A 19,222-nucleotide genomic window follows, 5' to 3' on the forward strand; every position below is an offset into this window, starting at 1 on the left:
AGGTTTGATTCCTTGATTGGACAGGAGGTGTTAGGGGTGGGGAGAGAGCTGATGGTGGGGGATCCCGCTCCCTCCCGCGTCAGTCTGGCCGGCTCGGGCCTCACGTAGGCTCCGCCGCAGCTCGCGATGTGACAGCGGGACGCATACGCACTCTCGCGCTCTCCCCAGCTCGCACTCCCTCGCCCTCTCTCTTCCACACACGCACGCACACACCCACCTCTCCCATAAACACACACACACACATGCACACCCACACCCACGCGCGCCCGCACCGCCCCACGCGCGCACACTCCCGCCCACGCCCACGCCGTGCTCCGGGCAGTCCGGTCCCAGCGAGAGCGCGAAAGGATACGGAGAAGCCCCCCGCGGGGAGCGCAGCGGCGCCCCGGGACGCGGCGCCCTCCGCGCGCGGCCGCCTCGGCTCGGGCTCGGCCTGGGGGCCGCCGGCCGGCGATGGCCCTGGATTGCCTGCTGCTGCTCCTCCTGGCATCCGCAGTGGCCGCGATGGAAGGTAACGTACCCTCCGCGGAGCAAGTTGGCTGCCGGCGGCTGTACTCCGGGCCTCTGGGGCAGCTTCGGATCGCTCGCATCCCGCTTCCCGAGGGCAAGGCTACTCCGGAGCCTCGGCCGCGGCGGAGCGCGGGGCTGGGCGGCGCCCGCCCGCGCGTCCCCGAGGGGCGTGCGGAGCCCCTTGGCTCCCGCGCCTGGCGCTCCCTGGCCGCCACGGTCCCCGCAGCCTCGATAGGAGAGCGCGGAGTCCGCTGCATTGCGGTGCCGGCGCTTTAGCTCCGGGCAGAGCTGGGCGCTGGAGAAGAAGGGGCGCCTCGGACCATCCGGCCCCTGGAGTGCGGGCGTGGGTCCGCTCCCTTCCTATCCCGGGCACGGATGCGCTCGGGCGGCCGCGCGCCCCCTCGCCGCCGACTCAGCTCGGCGTCCGCCGGCTCCAGGACTCTGGGCTCGGCCGGCTAGCGCTGCCGTGTACCCCGAAAGTGGCCCCGAAGGAGAGGGCTGAGTTCCCCGGCCGTACCCTCGGGGACAGCTTGGTGACGGTCCGACAGCCTGCCGGGCTTCAGCTTTCTCGTGTCAGCCTGGGCGGGGTGGACACCTTTGTCGCCTCATGAGCCTGGGAACTGGGGTGGGGTGGGTGGTTCGTGCGGCCGAAACTCGCCCAGCGTCCCCTCCGCCCCGGGAAGGGGACTGGGCGGCCAGGAGCCAACGGGCAGCGACGCTCTCTCGGCCGCTGGAGCCTCGGCCGTGCCTCCAGCTGGGGAGGGAAGCGCTCTCCGCGGGCGCCTCGCGGGGCGCAGCCCGACCCCGCGCTCCTGCGCGCCTGCGAATCCCGGTGGGAAATCCCTGCCCCGCTCCCGCCCCCGCCCCCGCCCCCGCCCCCTCGGCGGAGCGGCCGCCGCCTCCCGGGAGCGCGGCGCGGCCTCGGCGCGGAGTTGAGTTGCTGGGATGCGAGCAACTCTGGAGGAGCCGGGCGCCTCCGCTGCGGGGCTCACAGCCGCGCTTCCCGGGGCGGGCGGGGGTGGAACTCGGCGGGACTCGGCTCGCGGAGGCCCGCCGCCTGCCAAGCCTTCCGAGCGGGGAGCTCGATCCGATACTGGTTGCCCAGTAGACACCCCCCCCCCCAAATGCCCACCTTGGTTGGCGTCCCTGAACCCCCCAGAAAGCGCTGCCCTCCTCGAAGCGAAGCTGGGCATTCAGGGCCTTAGAGGCGCTAAGATCCCCTTGCCTTCTAGTGAAGACCACCCTATCCCGCGTTCGTTCGGTGGCGGTGCGGGGGCGCGGCGATTGATGCCTAGAAAGCTCTCACTCGCTTTTCGAAGGTGGCGTTTTGTCTGCCCTCCGCCTTCCGCTGCCCTTCTGGCCGCTGGTCTGTGCCGAGGGTGTCGCGTTTTGGAATGGCCGGGGGCTGGAGCGGTGTGGAACAGGGACGCTTGGGTTTGGCTTATTGGGGGCCAGTGCGGGAGCAGTTGAAATAGGACGAGCGAGACGACACACTTCCAAACCGGTCAGGACAGCCTGGGTCAGGGAGCCGCGGGGCGAAGCGGGCCCAGCGAGGTGGGACTTTGTAGCGCTGGGGCCATGTGTCCTGCCTGCCTCGCTCCGTGCCTCTCAAAGGGTCAGGGGCTGGGCCTCTGCGAGCAGATAGGTGCCCACTGTGGGAGCTTGGTCTTGGCATTGATGCTCCACCGATGAAGGAGGGCACATGCCTGCGAACGAAATTGTTTGGAGAGCAAATGTGTGGGAACACACCATGTGTCTGGCAGTGCGCGGTTTCCTCCTTAGACCCCTCTTCTGGGGTAGCCTGAGCTCCCTGTCTGCTGCAGGCTGGAGCCGCGTGAGGGAGGGTGCCACTGTGCCCGCCTAGTCCTGTATACAGGCCCTGCCATCCAGGTCATCTGGAGCAGCCCATGCTGTGGGGGCGGTGGCCCTTCTCTTGGAGCAGCCCAGAAACTTTGCCAGGAGCCTGGTAGGAAGGAGCCTCTCTGGGCTGAAAATCTCTCCAGTAAGGGTTAAAAGAAACACCACATTCAGCAGAATATTAAAGCAGCCCCATGGTCCCTGCCCAGTGCACAGGGATAGTACACCATTCACTCCTTCCTCTCCTCAAATGAACACAGGCAGGTTCATTTTCTGCTCTCCTCGCACAGAGCCACCTTCCCGCCTCCCTGGCTGGGCTGGAGCCAGCGTCGTTTCGTTTGTGATGAGTGAGGGATAATTATCAGAAAAGTGAATCAATGAGCTGCTCACACAGACAGCAGATCCCTCCCAAGCTGCTGTGGCCAGGGGCCCCTTCTCTTTGCTGGTTCAGCCACTTATATGTTTGTCTGCCTGTCTTCTTTCCTCTGGGGGTCTCAGGTGGAATTTTAGTGAGGCCTTGTCACCCAGGGCAAGCAGCTTGAAGACTAGCCAGGCCCTCAGCCAGGGCCAGGGCAGGGACAAAGGGACAGCAGCAGACATGAGACCAGGTAGAGAGAAGTGGCCAGAGGCAGGCAGGGTCTTATGAGAGGACTCCTACCCCTGTGAGTGGAAGGCAGGCAGGCAGGGGCTAATTTACCTGGGGTATGGGAAGCTCACACTGAACGAGAGCACTCATCTCTCCTCTTCCAGCCCCTTCCCCATTTCCAGCTCATGGTGTGGCTCTGCTCTCTTGGGAGAGAGATGGTACTGCCGGAAAAAGGCTCTCTGGGGGATTTTAAAGTCTATTTTCAGAGGGGAGCAGGGCAGGCTGTGGAGGCAGGGATGCTGGCCTCCCCTGGCCACATAGCCAGGCCTCCATCTTCTGCCTCCGGACAAACAACTGTCTCTTTAAGCCCTTGTCTCGTCACACTGTGTCTGAGAGCTTATTGAGAATTGGCTGCTGGCTCTCTATGGAGGGAAGGCAATTGCCTGCATTCTTGGAGCTTCCCTTCAGGACAGGGTTGGGAGACCTGGGCTTCTCTGGAGATGCTTCTGCAGCAGCAGGGACATGTTTGGCTGGCAGCAGACACTCCTTCCTCAGAGGGAGCTTCCCTGGACCAAGCATGCTGGCCCTTCTGGGAGGTGGCAACCTGGAATCACCGACTGCTAATGCTAATAGTGTTCTCCCAGTTCCATCCTCTGTGTCCGTGAATGATCGTACACCTGCAGGTGGCCTCAGTGTTTGGACGCTGGCTGACCAGAGTACTCCCAGGAGATCTGCTCTTTGGTGTGTCTAGAGTAAAGTCCTGGGCTTGGCACCGTTGAATGTGCACATGTGTTTGATTTGGTGAATTTCTTAGTGCTTGGCAAATAGTGGGTTCTCAGCAGGAATTGCTGACCCTGAATACACATCTGAAGTTACTGTACCCCTTTGTGGCATACCCCACCTTGAAATGCAAGGGCACTGATTCCATTGTACACAGTTAAGTCTCCATTACATCATGGTAAAAACACCCAACCTCAACCAATGTGTCTACAACAGGCCACCAGACCAGTCAGTCATTGGTTGTTTCTGCATTTTTCTGTTAATATTTGTTTGCTGAGTGTGCATCTGTTTTGGGTGTCCATGAGCATTCCAGAGCTGACAAGCAGTAGCAAGTGCCAAAGGTTTAAAAAAATGTCTAGGAAAGAAAAGTAAATTTGAGAAAATCTTATCCATTATCTGATTTTTCTTTTCTGTGCATTGTGAAAAGGTCGCTACTACTCTGGGACACCCCCACCTCCACCCAGGGAGTGGAATGCTGGTGAGGATGGCAACACAGCTCTGGGCAATTGCTTGAGAAAAGTCCTGGTGATGTAAACAGAGGTCTGGACCCAGCCCCAGCCCAAACCTTCTGGGTTGGCAGAGCAGAGCTGCCAGCAGCTGGTGATGCCCAGTAGCAGAGGGAGGACCTGCTGGGCCACATAAGACCCTGCCTCAGCCCCTCCTGCCTTTTGTTGACCTGTGCAGACTCAGCCTCAGACTTAGACTCAGATCTCAGAGCCCCTACCTTGGCCCCTTTCAAAGATGGGTCCTAATTACCAAGATGTGCTTTGGGAAAAGCCCATAAGACAGGGGCATGCTATGGCTGCTTTTTACATTCCATCCATCAAGAAGTAATCTTTGATAAAGCAAATTGGCCCAGAGAGGAAGGGTACTGGGGGTGCTTGACAGCACCACCACCCCTTCGTCTGGATCTAGTATGTGGATCAGCTTATTTACTGAACACTACTGATTCTGTAGTTGGTTGACTGAATTTCATGAACTTGGGGCAGTGGAGGGAGTTGCAGAATCAGGACGGGGATCTGGCCGTGAGGATGGGGCTGGAATCACCTGGGGTGGAGAGAGATTGCTGGATCATGAAGCCAGAGTACTCCACCTCTGGCTTCATCTCCCAGTTCTGTCACTTGGGAAAATCACCGGTGTACCTGGCCACAGTGTCTTTCTTTGCACAGAGGGTCATGATGCTCACCTGTTCCAGCCTCAGAAGTTGGACAAGTAGCGTACATTATGAGGATAAATCTGTAAATCGTGTTTTTTAATTTTTAAATATTTATTTATTTTTAATACCTGAGGATATGTTTTGATTGATTTTTTTTTTTTTTGGTGAGAGGAAGAAGGAGAGAGAAACATCGATGTGAGAGAGAAACATCTATCATTTGCTCAGGGGCATAGTATTTTTCCAGTATGGGCAAAGGGTGGAGTCAATTTTGAAAAGCAAAAGCGGGGAACACCATCTCAGGCAGTGGTTCTCTGGCTTCAGGAAGCGTATATGTCACCTGGGCAATTTGCTACAGACTCTTGGGCTCTAACCCCAAAGTTCAGCAGGAATGAATGGACCCCGAAATCTGTATTCTGGCCTCCCAGATGATCCCGATGTAGGTGCTTCCTGGAAACACTGTCCAGGGGAATGATTCTAAACTAAGCTGGAGTTAGAAATCCCAGGCGGGTCTTGCTCAGCTTTGCATTTACCAAGGTGGAATGGCCTGGGTGCCTGCCTTTTATACAAAGGGCCCCAGCGATTCAGATGCAGGCAGCCTGGCACCAGTTTTGTGGAGGGAATTACTGATAGTAGCTAACAAGGCAAGGTGCTGTTCTAGGTGTTTTACATAAATGAATTCACTCCATCCTTACATCTTATCAGGTAGGTAATTATTATCCACCCTCTCCTAGTTTTCAGATGAGATGACTGAGATATAGAGTAGTGCAGTGGTTTGATAAGGTCACATAGCCAGTAAGTAGCCTGAGTTGAACCCAGGCAGACAGGTTCTGGAGTCTATGTTCTTAACCACTCCACCTAACTTCGCTACTTTTGTAGGCTTTGCACGAGGAAAGAAAGGTTCAGATCAGCCTGAGTCCACAGGTGGGAAGAATTCTGATGCTAACTCGGTCACTGGCCATTGGGACTCCATTGATTACCGGGAACTACAAGTTTCCACGGTCTTGGAAGAAGAAATGAGAGAAAGGTTTAGATAATCCCAACACTTCAGCTCAAGCACCAGTTTCCTGCTCTCTTCCTCTCCTTCCTCCCACCTCCACCCCTTATTCCACCCTACTCTACACATGCAGATGCAGGACTGGAGACCTGCACCACAGCATGGCTCCTGACAAGGAATCCAGTAGGAGGACTGGGAGCATCTTTGCTCTGGCCAGTCTCCTAAGAAAGAAATGATCTCGGATAAGTGTCTCCAGAGGAGGTGGGCTTGAGTGCCCTATGCATTGTGGAAGCAGTGGAGCAGACACAGGGCACCCTTCCTGTCGCCATCTGACTGTCTAGAGCTCATCCTGCCACCTGGCTTCCAAGAGTCAGCTTCCTTGGAAGAGCTCACTTTATGTCTCCCTCTTCTGCACTTGCCACTTAAGCAACCTGAATATTTCTATCAGATTTCCATGTCTCCAAAGGTGATGGAGACACAGAGCATGGATACCTGCCCTCCTGAAGAAATTACTATAGTAATGAAGTAATGCCCTGGGAGAGATTTCATAGGTAAAAGCAAAATTTTGCGTGAGAAATTCCTCAACTCCTTCCAGCTCCTTCCGGGGATTCCATTTCAGTTGATAGTCGGCCCCTCTGGTCAGTGTTTGGCTGTGCTTAGAGGGGGTGCATTGGGTGGCTAAGTCAGGGCCACCTGCTCTGCCAAAGACCCCTGACACCTGATGTCTGAGCCACCTTGCTGGCTTCTGTTGGTCACTCCTCTGGGAGTTGGAGAGGTGGGAACACTCTTTCCTGGGAGGCCGGGGTGGTGGGTTGGTTTTTCTTAGCTAATGGATAACTACTTTCCATCAGACCTGAGACACGTTAAGCAAGCAAGGGACAAATAGTTGTCTCCCTCCCTGCGCCTATTTTCTCACCATGGACTCAGGCTGGGTGAGGGGTAGTTTTGGTGAGGGCATCAGGGTCTTGGGTAGGGGTAGCCCCAAGCAGTGGTGGGTTGACAATTATTGATAGAGCAAAATCTGGAACATGGTGATCTCCTGGCTAATTGGGGGGTGGGTTCCCATAGGCTGGTGGGTGTTCTGCAGGGGTAACCCAGGCCCCAATTTGGGGGCATCAGAGGTGAGTAATGGTGAGGTTGGCCGGCAACAAGAAGGGCCTTAGCTTGGTGCCCTCTGAGAGCAAACCCTGCCTTAGGGACCTCCTGATGGCCAGCAGCAGGCCCAGGACTATCTAGGTGGTACCGGCAGCACTGGGGCCAGAGTCCCAGCTGGTACCATGGAGAATGATCTGCCAGGTGCCTCTCAGTGCAACTGCTTTGTAAGTTTGCCTCTAACTTTATGAGTGAGAAAAAGCATCTTACTCACCCGCTCTCCAGCAAGCAGAGTGTTACTCAGCTCTGTGGGAAGATGCCGGGAGCAAAGATGCCGGGGTTCATCACTTAACTATAGCGACCCTGCTGATAATTGGGGCTTCAAGATGAACCATTTGCTAAAGGGGAAGAAAGGCAATGCAGAAGGTGGCCTTGTTTCCCCCCGTCCCCAGCAGAGATGTTCCTCCAGGTCAGGTGAAATCCCAGACAACACCATTAGCAGCTGCTTCAGGAAGCAGCTCTGCCCCCTCACGGAAGGTCCCCCAGAGTTCTCTGGAACAGAACTAGGCCAACGTGGAAACGTATCGGAAATTTCCTGAGAATTACCAGGACTCATTTCTGCCTGCAGACTGCACCTGAGGCTCTGCGTCCTTCCTCTCTCCCCTCCAGCTTCCTGGCAGCAAGTGACAAAATGACTGATTTGAATTTAACTTCCTTACTCTGCTTCTCCATCCCCCAGTGGAGGTGATAATGAACAGAGAAATGGACAGAGGCAGGTGGCCAGGAGGGGTGGGGACAGGCGAGGGAGCAGGGGCCCTAGCTGTAGCTTAGCACTGGCTTCTGAGGTCTCTGAGATTGATTCTGGGGCTTCTTGAGCTCCACGGCACAGACCAGGGGTCAGGTCCCCCCCTTGGCCCTGACATATTGGGAAGCAGAACAGGAGACAAATTTCAGGTAAGGGAAGAAACTTTCTAGAAATCCTACAGCCTGACAGCATTAGAGCCAGGGCTAGACTAAGCTCCCATCTGCGCATTGAGTATTTACACTATGCTGGTCCCTTTATATGTACTGATCCCCGTGCCCTTAGTATCCAAGCATTCACTCCCTCATTTTACAAGTGAGGAAGCTGAGGCTTTGAGCCCGTAGGTTACTGACCCGAGAGCTAAGATTCAAACTGAGGTTTTAAGAAGTTGGACAACTACCCAGGTCTCTGCCTGCCAGTTCAGCACCTTTTCTATTTAACGTTGTTTATTCAGTGACCTAAACCAGGGAGTACCTATTAAGCACCAGCTGTTTATGCATCGTCCTGCCAGGTGCTGTCAAAGGTACCAGACAGTCCTGTTCTGGTCTGCTTGCTGGGGTCCCTGTGGCCAGGCTCCCCCAGGATCTTTGGAACTGCCCCTACCTGCCCCCCAGATGGAAGGAAAATTTTTTTCCTTCCCATTTGCATTTTCCTGTATGCACATGGCCTTTGCCATGTGGCTCCACCAGTCAGACCCCCACTGTGGTCATTATTGGTTTTCTTTCTGCTGCATGTCCATCTGGCTCTTGTCTTTGATGAGCTCTGTTGCTTAGAAGGTTGCAATTTGGCATCTGTGCCTGGCTCTTAGTGGTGGGGGCATATAGGGAGCAGGGTTGCTGTGGGTCTCCTGGAGCTCCCTCCACAGGTCCAGTTTCCAGAGGAGGGGCAGGTGTTCACCTTCGAGGGGCACCCCTGACTTCTGCCCTGTGGACCCTGCCTCCCTTGGGACCTTGTTGCTTTTTGAGCTCTGGCTGCTTCTGCCCATCTGGCCAGATGCAGATGCCGTGACACCAGAGGACACTGGGGTTTAACATCAGCTTTGAGTGTGGAAGGACATGTGGGAAGAGGGGGAAGAGAGAGATCCCCTCAGCATCCTAGTCTTACTGGACAGTGGCCGGTCCCCTTGGGGCTGTGCCTGTGGAAAGCGCTGAGCAGGAGGGCCAGGAATAATTGCAGGCAGCTTCATTGACAGTGGTGGCAGAGAAAACGTCTTATCTGTGAGAGGCAGCTGGGCCCCGCAGTTAATTGTTCTGTTGTTTTCCTCTTGCTATTTTTCCAGCACATCAAGGTAGGACCTCTGCCCTTGGCTTTCTCATTGATGCTGAGGCTGGAGCTGGGTAGTGAACTTGGAGAGGGGCTGAGATAGGGGAGGAGCCTAACCAGGGACTGATAGAAAAAGAGCCCATCCAGGGATGCTCCCAGCCCCTTTGGCAATGCAGCCAAATGGTCTGAGTGGTGAAGCACGGGCTGTCAGCCTTGGGGCAAGGAAGCGGGTCTCAAGATCATCAGAAAATCCACCGTGTTTTGGGCTGGTGCCCAGGGGCCTGTGCCGAGCAATGATCCAACCATACTTTGGGTGTCAGCCTATGCCTTGGTATTTGGTTTTACCCAGTCACTACAGGTGTGAATTTCTTCCGACACCTTCAGGGCTGATGCAAAACCTTTCATGATCTGGGCTCTCCTTTCCTCCCCTGCTCCATGCAGGCACAGGTCCACACACACCACACAGGCCCACATACCCTGGCCATCTTTTTTTCCTCTTTCTGATTTCACTGCTGCCTTGTGCCTCTGGGTCTGCACCTGTTTGTTCTTCCTGTGTTGAATTTTTCATCGACCTTTTCTTGGCCAACCCTAAAGTTTTCTTTAGAATTCACCACAGAGTAGTCATCTCTTCCTAGAAGCCTTCCTCCCAGTCCCAGGCTAGATTAGAGGGCCCACTGGTCCCCACCACAGATGCCTCTGCCTTCTCCCATGGGAGCACACTCCACACTGGCTTGTAGTTGTGTGTTGATTTCACCACAGTTGTGTGTTGAGTGCTCCACAGCTCCGTGAGCCACTAAAGGGTGGTCTCTATCTTAATTGTCATGTATCCCCAGCATATGGCACATAGTGGTATCAATAACTGTGTGTTGTTTTACTGAATAAAAAGGAAGAAAAAAATCAACAGAACACTTTAAAAACCTGCAATCATGTTCCATATGGTAGTTTAAAACATGTCTGCAAAATTTTTTATTTTTTTGTCAGATTGGCAAAAAACATAATTTTTTTCTTTTTTTATTGAATTTATTGGAGTGACATTGGTTAATAAAATTATATAGGCTTTAGGTGTACAATTCTATAATACATCATCTGTATATTGTATTGTGTGCTCACCACCCCAAGTCAAATCTCCTTCTATCACCATTTGTCTGCAAATTATTTGATATTCTTCTTGTCAAAGCATGAAGCCTAATTTCTCTCCCCTTAAATATGGGTTGGCTTTCTACCTCACTCTAATGAACAGAATGCAGCAGAAGTGATCCTGCATAACTTTGGAGTTGAGATCGTAAAAGATGTTACAGCTTCTGCTTGGACACTTTCTCCTGGGATGCTTGCCTTTGTGACCTAGCCACCATATTGTGAGGAAGCCCAAGTGCCCTGGAGAGGCCATGTGTAGATGTTCTAGCCTCAAATCACAGCCCACAGCCAGCATCAAATGCCAGACAATCTGCGTGAGTGAGTCTTCAGGTGGTTGCAGCCTCCATCCTTTGAGCCATCTCTGCTGCCTCTAAGGGGAAGGAGATAGGCTTTCTTCCCTGAGTCTTATCTAAGTTGCAGATTCATGGCTTTGTTATGAAATTCTTTCAGGCCAAATTGAACCAAGATGGAATAGGCTGCCTTGAGGGATGACACAGTCTCATCTTGGGGTGTCCAAGTCAGGGCTGAGCCACTCCCAGACTTGAGAACCCAAATTCTATAACAGGCAAATGGGGAGTGGAAGCAGAGAGATAAAACTGACAGCTTTGCTTAGAAGCCACCGGTTTCATGAATACACCTGCAGAACACAGTTATTGAGCATCTACATGAAAAACACTGTACTTGAAACTGAAAACATGAGGGTAAGGAAGACACAGCCTTTCCTTCAGGAAGCTTACCTATTAACAGACTGGTGGGGGAGACAGAGCCATGCAAACTATGAGCTGTAACAGGACTTACGATGGAGTCTGATACATGTGGTGTAGCAATTACACATCAGCTACTAGGAGAAACCAAATGAGTGGGTCATACTTCCAATGGGAAGGATTTGAGGAAGGCGTGTGTATGTGCATGTGTGTGTGTGTGTGTGTGTGAGAGAGAGAGAGAGAGAGAGAGAGAGAGAGAAATATATATATATATATATATACACACATATATATATAGAGAGAGAGAGAGACACCAAGGGAAGCTTTGTCAAATAGCAACAGCAGTGGGTAGGAATGGGAAATGAGGACTGATAGTATTTTACTCTGTGTTATGAAGGTGGACATCCAGAGCTCTCCATCAAGGGCTTTACCTATTTTATTAGCTATATCTATGGTTGAAGAGACAGATGTTTACCTCAAACAGGAGGAAAGCAAAGGGTAAAGGTGATTACTGACACTTGTTATTCCTGGACAGATTGGGACTTAAGTTATGATAATATCTGGGGACACAGTGTTGTCTTAGGACCCAGTCCCCTTTTTTCATTCCTTAGCTCTGTGTCTGTGTCAGCCAAGGTGCTGGCAAGAAACAAATAGCACTCTCAAAGGTTAATTGAGGGGAGTTTAATGAAGAAACTCTTTACAGAGGTGTGAACTAGGTTAAGGGGCTCAATAAGGATGGGGATTCATGCAGGGATGGGCAGTACTGGGAAGCCATGACTCCCCAAGGCTGGAAGAACCAAGTGGAGAGAATGGTGACGTCAGGACCAGGCAAGAGCTGTAGCATGGGTGAGGGCTCCCTGACAGGAGCTGTAGACATGGGTGGAAGAATGCAGCTGCTGCCCACACCAGGCCTGGGTGGGGAGGGGCATTGTATTCCCTAAACTCTTTGTCTTCCACTTTCTCATCTCCTGCCAGCACCTCCCATTAGATGAACTCAACAAGAAGGCAGAAGGCATGGATGCCTGGTTTGTAGAGGTCCATCTCTTGAGGTACAGAAAAAGGCAGAGAAAGGTAGAGAGTGGGTCTGGAGGGACAATGGAGAAAAATTAGCAGAGTCATTTGTGCTGACTTCATCCTCAGGCAGGCTCTCCCACAAGATGGTCACGTGGCAGCTGGCAGCCCAACTTACATCCTCTTGAAATTTTAGCAGAAAGGTACATTCTCACTCCTAGTAGCTCTAGCAAAAGCCTTGGAAGTTTTGTCTTCTTGGCTTCCCTTGGGCCCTAAGCCTCTCCTTGGTCCAGGCTCTATCACCAGGATGATGGAATACACTCATTGGCCAGGTTTGGTGCGTATGGCTACCCATCCCTGGAGCTGAAGGGAGAGGGTTAGCCCAGACCCACCTGTCACCTGGCCTGAGATGGGAGAGGGCTGGCTCCCCACAAAAATATCAGGATGCTATTCCCAGAAGAAACCAGAGTGGGTGCTGGACATACAGCTGTCTACCACACCCATTCATCCTTCTTGCATGACTGAATCACTGGAACCTAATGGAGAGCTAGTGTGTGCAGCAAACAAAAGAACATGGACTCTGGGGAGGGGAGGTGCTCAAGGAAGGGCTGTGGCTGTGATGATCCTGGTTGAAGATATGGGAAAAGCCAGGGACACAAGATGGTAGGAGAAAAAACCCAGGAAGGGAGAGATGGAGATAGCTGGGCAGACAGCTTCTTTCTTGATATGGATGTTCCCTGTGTTCCTGAACATCATGATCAAACTCAAAGTGATGAATTGGCAGGCAGCAGGAGTAATGGCCAAAGGCAAAGTAATTTTAAGACCAGCGCATCTCATGGTTGTCAGTTGGAAGGGGGGTTGGGGAGCTGGGTGGAAAAGGTGAAGGGTTTAAGAAGTACAGATTGGCAGCTACAAAATAGTCATGGAGGTGCAAAGTACAGCATAGGGGATACAGTCAATGATATTGTAATAACTATGTATGGTACCAGGTGGGTACTAGACTTACAAGGTGATCAGGAGGACCACCTTGTAAGTTATATAACTATCTAACCAATATGCTATACACCTGAAACGAATATAATATGGAATGTCAACTGTAATAAAAAAAAAGACTAGAGTATTTCAACTAGATTCTGAAGAAAGAGGGTTCCCACTTAGGGAAAAATGAAAAAATAGTGAGTGAAGAGCTGTGCTTCTCATTGTAATTCTCTGGATTCCAACATGGATTCCAGAACACCTTGACCTAACCATTGCATTTAAATTGGATGTCCAGTAGAGAGCAAGAATGAAAGAAATGCCACCTCGTAGGTACAGTGAGATGGCTCATTTCCCCTCATTTTTCACTCTTTCAACCATGGCTTAGTCTTGCCTGGAATTTCCATTTTGCGTTAGTAGAATGATTCACAGTTTTCTGTGTAGTTTTTGTCTATGTTTTGAGACTTATATAAAGATGGCAGATCTTCAAAGTCCTTTGCAGATGTCTCCTTATACTTTAGATGTCTGTTTCTCATTTGAGAAAGAAGCATCTGAAATCTGCTTAGAATTCATCAGAAGAAGACTCCATTTGCCCTTCTAAGTTCTCTGCTCTTGAGTCCAACTTTACTCCCAGCTGAGAACTTTTTTTTTTTTAACCCAGTAGCACAAAGCTGCTGCTCTGCACGAAAACCCATGGTTTTCCGTTTCCAGTGAGAAGAAAGTAATTTTCCTTTCACTCACCTGACTACCTTGTTCAGAGCATCCCTTACCCACCCTTTTCTGGTATCTTGCTGCTAAGTATTTGCCAATTCATTTGCATCTCAATGGTTCCTTAGCAACTATCATACCCTCAGGATTAGCTACAAAGTGCTCTCTGACACAGACTGCCAGGGCTACATCACCCTCCTTCATGGCACCTTAGTTTCACCAAGCCCTGCCCAGACAGGAAACACGTTCACTCACAGCATCATACGTGTTCTGAATTACAATTCAGTTCCTCCTTACCTTATCTGAACGTAAAGGCTTCTAAGCCACCCTTGCACTAAATGCCCTAAATAATCCATTGGTTAATAATCCATTGGTTCCTGAAAACTGGCCTCTGAAAGATGTCTTTACAGCATAGAAAGAGTCCTGTCTGCAGACAGGCAGTGCATTAGGTCCATTTTATGGATCTGGCAGCTGAGGCTCAGAGAGGCGAAATGACTTCCCCATGGTAGGTCTGACACCTGGAACATTCCAAGGAGAGAGGAGAGCTCAGGGCACTGCTGCTTCCTAATCCTTGGTCCACTCTCACATGTGTTCTGAAAAGAGTGACTCCCATTTGCCAGCGATTGTGAGCTTTCAGAATAAATTTCAAGTGTTTTTTAAACGTAAGTATGTGACTCTCATCCTCTGAGGTCCTAGGAAATTTCACTTCTCACTTGCCCAGGAATAATTGCCCAAATGACCATGCCAAACATGTATATCAGCCGGTTTCTCTAGTCTGGGCGGTTGATATTTTTTCCAGTCATGGGCTATAGTGTACGTAGTACTGGAGGAGTGAGGGAGAGCCATGTGTGTGTCTGTGTGTATGCTCATGTGCGTATTTATGCAGATGATACAGACAGACAATGGTACAAGACCACTTAGAATATTCCGCCCTGAGTAGGTGGTGCTGCTTTGTAACAGTACCAGGCCTCCACCAGCAGGGCTCATTGGCCTGGAAGAAGCCTGGCAAAAGGAAGAGCTATTCAGAAAAAGACAATAGGAACAAAGCTCATTCTGCAGTAGGCCTGACCTGTGCGACTCTCACTTCAACATTGTTATTAAATATCTGGAAAAGACTGAAAGAACAATTATAGTATTGTCATAATGTATAAGCGCACAAAGCAAGACTTTCCCAGCAAGGCCCTGGCTCGGCTGAGCTTGACAAAGCAGGGACTCAGCCACAGCACTTAATTCCTTCTCATCTGGAAGGGTCTTCCTTTCTTAGCCCCAGCAGAAAACCACAAATGTGCTCTGTGCAGTTCTGTCCCCATGGGCTCCGGAAAGCTAAGATGTCAGGGAGGAAAAGGGTGGAAGTCCCTGGGTTTCTACTCATCTACCTATAGACCTGAGTGTGGAGTCCAAGGTGTAGCCATCCTGATAGCCTGGGCTTAGCTGGGAGCTGGTCCCGGCGTCCTGGTGAGAGTTTGCTGAGTTGCTTTGGTTTAAAGGCTCTCATTGGGTGTGTGACTAGCTTTCCCATGAAGGGTGTCTTGATCACAGGGCTCATGTGGTCACTCCCTACTTCACACATCCTCCTAGCTGGCTATGCCACCTAACTATGCCAATGATGGGGACCCATCACATAGGTCAGCCTATCATGTGGGAATTCCATACTTGGGCTTAGGGGATGGCCTCTCTCTGTCACAGAGTTCCGTATCTAAACCAGTGTTTCTCAACCTTATTTTTATTGTTTGCTCCCCCAAAGAGGTCTTGTAGATATTTTCCCCCCTTACCACCCCATACCCCTTGAAATGTTAATACCACAGACATATTGTACATCTGTGTATGTGCTGAGGCCCTTTCAAGGGCCACAAACTATTCTAATACCTAAGATCTTTCGTTCCCCACTTTCCCAAGAATCATTTTCACTTCTGTTCAGAACACATGGTTTAAATGAGGTAAGCGTGGCAGCAAATAAGCAGCCCTTATCTGAGTTAGAGCACAGATTCACACCATCTATTTTTCCATATAACTTTTACCCAGTATGTCACGGAGCAGTTGGAAAGGACGTCCACCTTCGCTGGTCCAGGAGGGCCCCTGCTTGAGTTGTTGGGTCCTGGAGTGGTCCCAGAGCCTAGCGAAGGCCTGGGGCACAAGGGTAACCAGAAGACTTGGGCTCGGTGATTTACTAGTTAGTGGGGAAGTGTTTCAGTATTTTAATGATTATAGTTTTGTCAGCCTGTACTTACTTACTGTTCATTGGGTTTGAAAACAGTTTCTTGAGCCTGGGTCGATATTTTGAATAAATAAGTTTTCTTGAGGTATAATTTACATACAATATAATTTATCAATTTTAAGTGAACAGTTTTATGAGACTTGACAAATGAATGTCATTGTGTAGCCACTAGACACAGGTGATATATGGAACATTTCCATCACCCTCATATCCCTTCCCTGTCATTCCCCTCCCTCTACCCGTCTCCTCGAGCAACCATTAATCTGACTCTGGCTCTATAGTTTTGCCTATTCCAGGAGTTTCTATAAATGGAATCACAGAGTTTCTATAAATGTCATCAAGTTTTGTTTGGCATCTTTCACTTAGCGTTATGCGTTTGAGATTCACCCATGTTGCTGTTAGTATGAATGGTTCATTCCTTTTTATTGCTGAGTAGTATTTCATTGCATAGATATATCGCAATTGGTTTAGCTGTTCAACAGTTGATGGACATTTTCTTCTAGTTTCTAGTTTTTTGTTTTTATGAACAAAGCTACTGTGAACATTCGAGCATGTCTCTGTGTAGACACAAAATGAAAAATAAGTTTTTATTTGTCTTCGGTAAATAGTCAAGGATGCCACTGCTGGGTGACATGGTAAAGGTAAATTTATAAGAGACTGCCGATTGTTTTCCAAAGTTGCTGTACCACCTTGCACACCCGCCCACAGTGTATGAGAGCCTCAGCTGCTCTGTATCCTTACCCACAGTTGGTATTATCAATCTTTTTAATTTTAGCCATTCTGATGGGTATATAATGACATCTCGTTGTGGTTTTCATTTGCATTCCTCTAGTGACTAATGATGTGTTGTTTTTTATATGCTTCTTAGCTATTCATATATATTTTCTTTGATGAAATGGGTGTTCTGATCTTTTGTCCATTTTCTTGTTGTTGGGTTGTCTGTTCTGGGTTCATTTCTAACTTGTATGGTTGTTTGGAGATAGGAGAGGAACTCCGCCCCTGTTCCTGCTTGACTGTTTGGGTTGCTGTGTTGTGCTGAGCAGACCATAGGTTGGTACCTGCTGGGTCTCATTCCTAGAGGTGGAGTAGGGATGGGCCACGGTCTTCTTGACAAGGATGGTTGTCAGTTATCAGGTTGTCAGTTATCAGGATGGTTGTCAGTCCAGGCAAGGCCAGGACCTTAGAAAGTGGGCTCTTGCTATGGGAGTGTGTGAGCCTCTGCTGGGAACCATAATCCCGTGACCCAGGATTCTTTAACCCTGTGTTTATTTCCCGTGTGTCATCCTTAAGCTCTAACCTCCTACCCACCATACTCCTGAGAATGAAGGAAGGACCTGTGCCCCCATCCTGTCCAGAGTTGCAGGGGGAGCTGTGTCCCCTGGTGGTGGTGGCAGCAGAAATCCCCAAACCTCCTGCTTTTCCAGGATGTTCCTATTATTGGCGTCTTTAGTTGTTTTCTTTTTCTTTTTTTTTCTTTTTTTCTGGAGAAAGGTAGGATTCCTCTGCATAGGATGCCTTATGAAGGGTGATCTGCATCTGCCCAGGGAAGCACACCCAGACTCAGTTTCTCAGGGCTGGGCCATTTGATAGGGTGCTGGGTGCCCCAGACTGGTCCTCACCTTTCTCCTGGCTGCTTCGACTCCCGAGAGCTTTCCCAGCCCCTTCTGTGTGTGCTGTGCTCAAGCCGTGGAGAATGACTTTGGTTCATTTCTGAATTTTGAATGACAGACTCAGGTTTCCACAGGCTTTTCAGCACCGGGCATGCTGTAAGTGCTTCCCCTGAGTTTGCTGCTATTTGCATGGTGATGATCAGTGATCATAGTCATCATGGGGGTGGTGACACATGACAAGTCTTCGGAGGCCTGCCCTGGTGTCATCAAGAAACCGTGTGCTCAGCCGGGCTCTGTGGCACTTCTCACAAGCACCTCTTGTGCCCACGAGCAAAGATGCAGCTGACACTGTGTCACATCTGGCTCTGGGCAAGGCAGGCTGTCTGAGTCCCCAGAACCTAGCCCAGGGCCTAGCTCAGAGCAGGCACTTGGTAAATGTGATGGATGGATGGATGGGCCAGTGAACTGTTTCCCTGTCACACTGCATAGGGAGAGGCTGAGGCTGGAGCTACCATGACACAAAGCCAGGGACTCAAATCCAACAAACGGCAGCTTAGGAAACCCGGCAGAAAGATCTGAAGATGGTTCACCCAAGGAACCACCATTGAAAGGACCTATTTTTAGGGGAAGCTGAGGGGTGAACTGTGCCTTGAACATGTGAAGATGGAGAGTCACCGGTGGGATGAGCGTCGTGGGAGAAAGAGCAGAAGCGGAGGCACAGAGATGGGAAAGGAAAGGCAGGTACCTGGAAAAGCAGTGACAGTCACATGAGTGCTCAGGGTACAGCCAGGTGGCCGGTGCTGTAGGAAGTTAGGGGACAGAGTGTAGTGGGCTAGGGTAACCAGGCTGGCTTCCTGAAGGAGGGGGTACTTTTTGAAGGAAATAGAGAGGTTGTGCTGATAGAGGAGGCAGGGTTATAAGATTCCCTTCCAACCAGGCTTGCCCTGCTCTCAGCCAAAATCATCTGGGATGGAGAGCCTGCAGAGAGACATATTTTTGTGACATGTGCCCCTGGTCTTGGACCTCCTGGCTCCAGAAAGCCCAGGAAGGACGTGTTCCTGTGAGGAAGGCGCAGCATCATGGCTGTGTCCTTAGTCCCCAGGCTCAGCTAACATTGTAAGCAGGGGTTCCCTGAGAGGAAAGCAAGATGCTTCTTACAATGGTCTGGACCAGCTCTTCACAAGCTGTCTCCTCTGGTCTCATCGCCCAGTGCGTAAACCAGGGCGCATGCTTCACCTGGGAGCTGTTAGAAATGCAGAGTCTCAGGCCGGGCCTCCAGATGACCAAATTTGGATCTGCCTTGATTAAGAGTCCCAGGCTCTAAACTTTTGCATCAGGGAAGTGGCCTCTTCAAACAACTGAACACACCTTTTTTGGGCATTTTTTTTAAAAGGAATGTTTCAGATTTAAAAAGACTTAAAGAGCTATGGTGAATAAACATAACACATCACCCTTCAGTAGATCCTATACTGGGGAAAAATTGTTCTGAAGGACTTATTTGGACAATTGATGATTGACCTGGGCTCCCAGAATTAATGAGAGGGTCTCATTAGATGAAAAGTATTCTAACAATATTAAATGTTCCAAATTTGATCAAGTATTGTGGTCAAGTAAGAGAGTATCTTTGTTCTCTTGGTGTGTGCACCCTACTCTCAGGGTTCAGGAAAGAAAACAAACAAATGTGTGCATATGTACATAATAAAGGTATATATTAAAGGTACATATAATATGAAAAAGTACATGTAATATATTCTATTCTGTACTATAAAATATATGTGTAGAAAGAATAGAAAAGCAAATGTGGCAAAAATGTTAGCAGTTGGTG

At 50.4% G+C, this 19,222-nt stretch overlaps 1 protein-coding gene across 1 annotated transcript in view; it reads left to right on the plus strand.

Annotated features, from left to right (window-relative positions):
* Nucleotides 1-437: 437 nt before the first annotated feature.
* The window catches only part of EPHB1 (EPH receptor B1), a 392,210-nt gene continuing 373,425 nt past the window's right edge, over nucleotides 438-19,222 (plus strand). Inside the window, exon 1 of the mRNA XM_087824947.1 lies at nucleotides 438-511. Coding sequence (XP_087681073.1) covers nucleotides 454-511 — 58 coding nt within the window. The 5' untranslated portion in view covers nucleotides 438-453. The remainder of the gene's footprint in view (nucleotides 512-19,222) is intronic.

This window comes from Miniopterus natalensis, chromosome 15, assembly GCF_054644295.1.
Source record: "Miniopterus natalensis isolate mMinNat1 chromosome 15, mMinNat1.hap1, whole genome shotgun sequence".
In the NCBI taxonomy this organism is placed as follows: domain Eukaryota; kingdom Metazoa; phylum Chordata; class Mammalia; order Chiroptera; family Miniopteridae; genus Miniopterus; species Miniopterus natalensis.